Source organism: Echinops telfairi, unplaced genomic scaffold, assembly GCF_000313985.2.
Source record: "Echinops telfairi isolate 266 unplaced genomic scaffold, ASM31398v2 ScPeMD7_3533;HRSCAF=4204_1, whole genome shotgun sequence".
Taxonomy (NCBI): Eukaryota; Metazoa; Chordata; class Mammalia; order Afrosoricida; family Tenrecidae; genus Echinops; species Echinops telfairi.
Window position 1 is genome coordinate 24,977,857 of NW_022107432.1, and position 8,014 is coordinate 24,985,870.

The 8,014-nt window shown below is 52.3% G+C and overlaps 1 protein-coding gene across 1 annotated transcript in view; it reads left to right on the plus strand.

The window, feature by feature from the left end:
• The first annotated feature begins 773 nt into the window (after window positions 1-773).
• Window positions 774-8,014, plus strand: part of TREML2 (triggering receptor expressed on myeloid cells like 2) — a 27,026-nt gene continuing 19,785 nt past the window's right edge. Inside the window, exons 1-2 of the mRNA XM_045294774.1 lie at window positions 774-822; window positions 7,140-7,460. Of these exons, the coding sequence (XP_045150709.1) occupies window positions 774-822; window positions 7,140-7,460 (370 nt within the window). The remainder of the gene's footprint in view (window positions 823-7,139; window positions 7,461-8,014) is intronic.

Consider the following 8,014-nt stretch of genomic DNA (forward strand, 5'->3'; position numbering starts at 1 on the left):
GTGTGTGTGTGTGTGTGCGTAGAAAAAGATCGACCGACAGTATATTTGGGCACAGGAACTCGTGAAACCCAGCTTTGGGCTCTAAGTCTTATCATTTGCATCGTTCTTCCTGGCCCTCTTACGATGACAAAAATACTACTGCACGTGATCGAAATAGCGGCAATTAATAAGTGTGAGCACGCGTGACTGAGGTGCCAGCCCTGAGTCTGGGCGAGAGCGGGTGGTGTGGCAGGGCAGGGCAGGGCGGGCGAGTGAATGAATGCTTGCTTGAGGAACGAGAGGGGTGAGTTGGCAAGAAGCGCGCTGTGAGCGTGTCTATGAGGAGCTCGCCCCTCGCCCTGGGTCTCCGAGCCCAGAGAATTCCCCAGGTCTCTGAACACACGCTTCTCCAAACCCCACAGCAGCCTTCTGGATGGCTCTCCCAATGCCCACGCCAGGAGACAGTGCCGGTGGACTAGTTTCTGGGAGGGTTGGGCTCTGTGAACCCTCCCTGACTGGGGGGCCCCCAGACTGGGTGGAGCGGCCACACACGCTTGAAGTTCTGGGGAAGAGGGCGGAAACAGCGGTGGGGCCACTCCCGTGATAGGCTCGGTGGGGCCCTGCGGTCTGCTGGCAGTGGTGGGAGCCACGGCTCCCTCACTTCCCTAAATGGGCAGCTGCACTTTCAGAACCCCAGGTCACCCCCCGCCGGGCTGCCATCCCCAGCCTGGAGGCCTAGCTTTGGATCCCCGGGGTGTCCTGACCCCTGAGCCTGCCCCCCACTGGATGGAGCCATGGTCCCCACATTCCTGCTGCTGCTGTGGCTCCAGGGTGGCTTCTCAGGTGAGCGAATTGGGGGGTCGGGTGGGGGCGGGGTGTAATGGCTGACTCGAGGGAAGAAAGGGTGGTGAAGTGGGTGGGAGCTCAGGGCCACTTCCGGTACGCCCCATCCTTGTTCCCTGGCCGGTTGTGCTCCTGACTGTCTCTGGGGACAGGGGAGGAAGACCAGAGCCCCGGGGAGAAGGGAAAATCCTAGTCTCTGGAAAGCCCAGCGACTGATGCTGTGAGAAGGGGCCTCTCCCTGGTAGCCCTGGCACCCAGGTGGCCACCTCCTGTGTAGCTGTCCACATGTCAGGGGTTGTTGAAACCTGTTTTCTGCCTTCCGTTCAAGAGGTGGCAGGGGTGGTAGGCACACAGGAGCACTGTAGTCGGGCGCCCTTGGCAGGTCACCCCACCTGGGTGCCCGAGGTCTCTCTGGCGCTGAGAAATCTGACCGTCTCTGAGTTGGGGATCATCTGTTTAGCTTTCAAGGAGTGAAGCGGTGCTCAGAAAAGATGCTACCTTGCTCAAAACCTCTCCTGGGGTAGAGGCCGGGTTGGCCATGGTGGCAGATGTCCTGGGTGCCCACCCCTTGCCTATCACAGCTCGTGGCATCATTGAGAACATGGGTGCGCCCTGCATGGGGGAAAGGGAAGCATGTGTGGAACACCTATTTGGTCCACAGCCCTGTGCCTCATCCTCACGGCTGACCTGGGAGGGTGGTAAGATTATCCTCAGTTGACAAAGGAAGAAACCAAGACCCAGAGATGCTCATTCACCTGCTCCCAAAACTAGTCGGTAGTAGAGCCAAGGCTGTCCCTCAGGTTTCCTCTGACTTCACCTTTATTCTGCAAGCTCGTCCACTCCTTCCTGCTGGGGTGGTGGTTGTGCTTAGATGCTATCTAGTCGGTCCGACCCGTCGGGACCCTATGCACAAAACACTGCCCGGTCCCCCACCATCCTCCCAATCGTTCCTGTGCTTAGACCCGTCATTGCAGCCATTGTGTCAGTCCATCTCCTTGAGGGGCTTCCTCTTATTCTTTTTGCTGCCCCCTTTCTTTACTGAGCAGCTGTCCTTCTCCAGGGCCTGGTCTCTCCTGACCACATGTCCACGGTACGCTGTAAGGATCTCCCTCGCCATCCTTCTTCCAGGGCTTCCTTGTGTGTCCCACTGAAGAGACACAATTGTGTTAGCAGCAGGCTCTGGGGCCGACGAGGACAGGAAGACGTGCTGAGTTTGTGGGAACCCGAGGGGTGGAAGGACCCCATCCCAGCTTTCCCGTTCTTTCCCTGATCCAGTCACCTTCCCCAGATCCGCTTTCTTCCCACCAGACGGGCCCCCGAGGGGTGTGGGCTGCACACGACCACCGTAGCACAGAGCACAACACAGTGCAGACCAGCAGGGGACAGGTGTGGAGTTCTTCGGTTTGTGTACACTGGCAGTTCAAGGTGGACCTTTGGTCAGGCTGCGGTTGTATCACCAGCTGCTTTGTGGGAGAAAGATGAGGCTGTGCACTCCCAGAAAGATGTAAAGTCTCAGAAACCCAAAAGGGCACTTCTGCCTGTCCTGTAGTCACTGTGAGCTGGGATAGACTCGATGGCAGTGCGTTGGGTTTGGTTTGGGAGGCGTGCTTAATCCACAGGTTTTGTAGAAATAGAATACTTAAAATTAAACACCATTTAGGATGAACTAAGGAGGCCTGGTGGCACACTGGTTATGCCTTGCGCTGCTAACCGCAAGGTCCGCAGTTCAAAAACACCAGTTGCTCCCAAGGGAGAAAGTTGGGGCTTTCTACTCCTGTAAAGAGTTGCAGTCTCAGAAACCCACGGGGGAAGTTCTACCCTGCCCTATAGGGTCACTATGAGTCAGCATTGACTCAATGGCAGTGCGTTTTTGGTAGGATGGACTAGGGGAGTGTGTTAGCCCCGGTAGACTAGAGAAACAAATCCACAGACACACATATGTGTATAAGAAAGAGATTTATATACAAGAGCAATTGAACATTGAGAAAACATCCCAGCCCAGTCCAGTCCAAGGCCATAAGTCTGATATTAGTCCATATGTCCATTACCACTCTACCATTACTCACAAAACACATGCCATGAAGCCAAATGCAGGATGATCACAAGTCAGTGGGTAGAAAGTCTTTGGATCCAGTGGCGTTGTAAGCATCTCAGTGCTGGCAGGAGTCTCTCTGTGGCTTCTCCAGCTTCCAAGGTCTGGTTGCATCCATGTGACTTGTCTTCTTCAATGTCTCCCAGGAAGTGGCAGAGAGAGAGGTGTCTTCCTCCTCCAAGGAGGAAGTACTAGATTTCCCAGAATTCTCGGGAGAAGGCCACGCCCACACAGAAGTCTCATTGGCTATCTCCAGATTGACAGCCTAGACTCCACCCTTACACTCTTAATCCTTAAATTGACACCAGATGAGATGACTACCACAGGGAGCCCTGGTGGCAATGTGGTAAAGTGCTTGGCTGGTAAGCACAGAGGTCATTGGCACAAACCCTCCATGGAGAAGGAGGTGGCCTTTGGTTTCTGTAAAGCTTCGCAGCCTGGGAAACCCTAGAGCAGTGGTTCTCAACCTTCCTAATGCTGCAACACTCATACAGTTCCTCATGTTGTGGTGACCCCCCCAACCATAACATTATTTCCATTGCTGCTTCATCACTGCAATCTTGCTACGATAATGAATCAGGCAACCCCTGTGAAAGAGGTGGCAACCCACAGGTTGAGAACCGCTGCCCTACAGGATCATTCTACTCTGTCCTACGAGCTCACTATGAGTCAGGATCAACTCAATTATAATGTTTTTCTTTTTCTTTTCGTTGGGCTACTATTCCAAAGCTCGCTACCACAAGCCCAATATCTATGGTGGTACAATGGTTAAGTGCTCAGCTGGAAACCAAAATGATAGTGGTTGGGAAACCGCACACAACTCATCCCCACCCCCCACCCCCAACACACACACACACACACACACACACACACACCACTGGTGGTTTCAGGGGAGGAAGGCCTGCTTTTGAAGAGATTGATTTTAGAGTTGTGTGCTCTTGAGTTGATTTTTTAAAATAAATTAAAGATTCTGCTTTTAAATCATGAAACAAACCCATTGCTATCATGTCGATCCTAACTCAGCCGCCCTGGAGGACAGGATAAACCTGCTCCATAGCGTTTCCAAAGCTGTGCTCTTGACAAGAGCAAGTTGCCAGGTCTTTACTCCAGTATCCCTGTTGGGGTAGTGGATTACACTTTGGGCTGCTAATCCCAAGGTCAGCAGTTCAAAACCATCCGTTGCTCTGGGGGGAGAAAGATGAGGCTTCCTACTCCCATGAAGAGTGATAGTCTCAGAAGCCGGCCGGGTCTGCTCTCCCCTGTCCTGTAGGGTCACTACAAGAGGGAATTGACTTGAGGGCATTGAGTTTGTCGTTTGTCAATGAAGCCGATGGTGGCCTTGAACTGCTGACCTTTTTGTTATCAGACGAGTGCTTTAGCCCATTGTGCTCCCCAAGGCCCACTCCATAAAGATTACAGCCTAGAAAATCCTCTGGAGGGAGAGCTGCCAGAGCCCCGTGATGCTTCCACCGCCATTGGATCCACAGGACTCTACACGCGCTGGCCTGTGCTCCTCTTGCGTCCTGCATCCTGGCGCGTGGCTGCATATAAAGTGGGCCATCTCAGAAGCAGGGCGAGAAGAACGAGGAGTGGAGCACATGTTTTTTTATCCCGAGACCCCTCTTCATGGAACCCTCTTGATCCAGGTGACAGCTGTGACGCGAGGAGCAGCAGCAGCAGGACCGTGAGTGGGAGCATGAGCCGCGCATTCAAGGAGTCCACGCTTGTCTGTCCGCTTGTCACACTGCGGTGTCTTGTGTGCTGCTGTGCTGCTGGGAGCTCTGTCCCTGGTATTTACAATGCCAGCAGGGTCGCCCAGCGTGAATAGGTTCAGCGGAGCTTCCAGACGAGGACAGACAATGCAGAAGGACTTGGCTCCCCACTTCAGTGGAGAAGCCGCCAAAAACCTTATGCAGAGCTCCGAAACACTGTCAGGTACTGAAGGCCTGAGGACTAGAAACAGAACATTGAGGTAGAGGCAGAGCATGGACCTCTCTGGTCAGAGGACACTTGAAATGTGACTGAGCAGGAACTGTTTTCTCGAGTGGAATGGACCACGGTGACATGCCTGGTGTAAAGCCCGTAGGACCAAAGACGGATGAAGAATTGACACATTGGTATTGTGGCACTGGAGGAGAATATTGAAAGTACATGGACTGCTGAAAGGACAAACCAATCTGTCCTGGAAAAAATATGGCTAGAGTAATCCTTAAAGCAGTGTTTCTCAACCTGTGGGTCGCGACCCCTTTGGGGGTTAACGACCCTTTCGCAGTGGTCACCCGATTCATCACAGCAGCAAAATGACAGTGATGAAGTAGCAACGGAAATCGTTTTATGGTTGGGGCATCACCACCACATGAGGAACTGTATTAAGGGTCACAACATTAGGAAGATTGAGAACCACTGCCTTCGAGGCAAGGATGGTAAGCTTTCGCCTCACATACTTTGGACATGGTGTCAGGAGAGACATCATGGAGAAAGACATCATGCTCGGTCAAGTGGAGGGGCAGTGGAAAGAGAGGCAGGCCCTCAAGGAGATGGACGGACACCATGGCTCAGATACAATGGGCTCAGGCACAGGAGCAACCGTGAGGCTGGTGCAGCACCGGGCAGGGTCACCTTCTGTTCTGTGCATGGGGGTCGTTATGGGTCGGAGTTGACTCAAAGCACCGAACAACAACAACATTAAGAGGCACATTGTATCCCCCATGACCAGGGAGAGTGGCACCCTAAAGTCCTTCCCCTGAGCCTAATTTCTGTATCTCAGCACAAAGTCGCCTAGCTTTGAACTCTGTCTGTGAACACTAGTTAGTGTTCTTTTAGGTTTTATGCTTTTATGGGATATGATTTAGCAGGTTATTTTTTTGGTCTGAGAACTCTCAAAATATTTCTCCGTTCAAATGAATGGTAATTTCTGCTTCGCTTTACGGTGTTTTGGTCTTTGAAAAGTTTCATAGGAACCCTCTTTCAGATAGTGGGGTGAACCTACTATATAAAAAGCATTGCAATTACTTTCTGCAGTATCATGGCTCACAATTGACTTTGTGAGTGACCTTTCAATAAGGAGAAATTCGTCTTTTGAATGTAGTCCAATTTATTAAGATGTTTCTTAATGACGAGTCCTGTGTTTGACAATTTTTCCTATCTCATATCCATTTCTTCCAAAATGTTTTTTAGCCATTGACTCTCAGATCTGTACGTTGCTGCGGCGGCGTTCGTGGTGTCACGGATCACATCTGTGTGGCTATCTTTCTAGACTTGCTATTCTGACCTTTGACCCATTTGTTTAGATTTACATCAGCCTAACAGCGTCGTAATTCTCACAGCTTCACTCCAATTTTGTTTCAGGTTTTTAGGATTGCCTTAGCTAACCTTGGTCCTTTGCATTTTCTATGAATTTCAGAAGACGTTTCTTAAATATTGATTTTAAAAATTAATAAGCTAAAAACCTTCTACCATCAATTTAAAAAGGAAGAAAGCCCTATGAGGAAATTCTGTCCCGTCACATGGTTTGCTGTAAGTTCAAGTCAACTTGAGCATCCTAAACAACAACAGTGAACTTATCTATGATCTACCTAACCAGTCTGCCCTTTTCTCAAAGAATTGAATTTGCTTATCTTCCCAAAGCACCTACGTTTCTGGAGCTCTAAAGTTTCTCAACTTAATGATTTGCCTGGTATATTTGGCTCATTAAAGGCGGGACCTGACCCTTTCTCAGGAGCCTGCAGACCTCTGACATCCTCATCAAACTAGTCTGGCTCTCCCATCAAACCCGACAATTCTGTGTAAGGTGCTGCTTCTGGCAGGCTCCCTGCGGACACGGACTGGGTGTCCTCCATGAGACTGGAGGCTGCCTGAGGGCGTGCCTGCATTTCCTCCATTGCACGGGGGCTCCCTGAGAGAACGTCCTCTTTCTCCCTCAGCAGACTAGAACTCCCAAAGCCCGCAGGAATATTGTCTTCCGCATCAGGCTGGGAACTCCCAGCAGGTGGGACCTGTGACTCTTTCAATGGACTGGGACCCCTTCAGTGTAGGGCTTTTACCCACCCTCTGCCACCCCGCCCCCCACTGGGGCTGCCTGAGGGCCGGGCTGTGTTCCCACCCTCAGACTCACCAACTGCAGGGCAACATCCACGCCTCCCCCCTTCACCACCAGTTGTGAGTTTCAAAACGCCTCCTTCCTCCTCTCTTGCCAGCCCTTGCTCAACCCGGCGTGTCTCCCCAGGTCCCCCGGTCCGGAACACGTACACCCGAGTGCAGCACCTGGAGGGGGAGACGCTGTCTGTGCAGTGCCATTACAAGAACCGGAAGCACCGCATGGACGGCAAGGTTTGGTGCCGAATCAGGAGGAACCGATGTGAGCCTGGGTTCACCCGCGTCTGGGCACAGCAGCCTCATTACCTGCTGGAGGACGATGCTCAGGCCAAGGTGGTCACCATCACCATGGCAGCGCTCAGGCGCCAGGACTCGGGCCGGTACTGGTGCATGCGGAACAGTTCCCAGATCCTCTACCCCTTGATGGGCATCCAGCTGGAGGTGTCTCCAGGTGAGTGTGCCTGGGACGGGCGGGCCGTCCTCCCTGCCCTGCCCTCCTCCAGCCACGTGGAAACGCCCTGCTTAGCTCAGGTGTAAACACAGGAGGAAGAGGAATGGATACTAACATGACACACCTTAGGGTCTCCAGAAGTCTCCGTCACCTTGTTGTGAGCGGAGAAAGGGAGATGGCTCAGGGTTATAAGCTGGCATGCGGCAGAGCTGGGATTCGAACTCTGAACTCTCTGGCTTTGTTTTATGCTGCCGTCCGCTCCGCATACAGTTTTATCGAAATGTCACCACTTCTCGGGCACCGTTCTAGGCTCAGAGCCAACAGGGATGGCACCGTTCTGGCCTGTAGAGTATGGCAGGCCATTGCACACCGCGAAGGAAGCACTCCAGGACGAGGATCAATAAATGTTCTTCAGCAAAGAAGACGGCGCATAAGGCACGAGAGAGGGACTTAGGGGTGGGGGCGGTAACTGATGTACAGTGAACCCTCGTTTATCGCGGTTAATCGGTTCTAGACCCTACTGTGATAAATGAAATTCCGCGAAGTAGGATTCC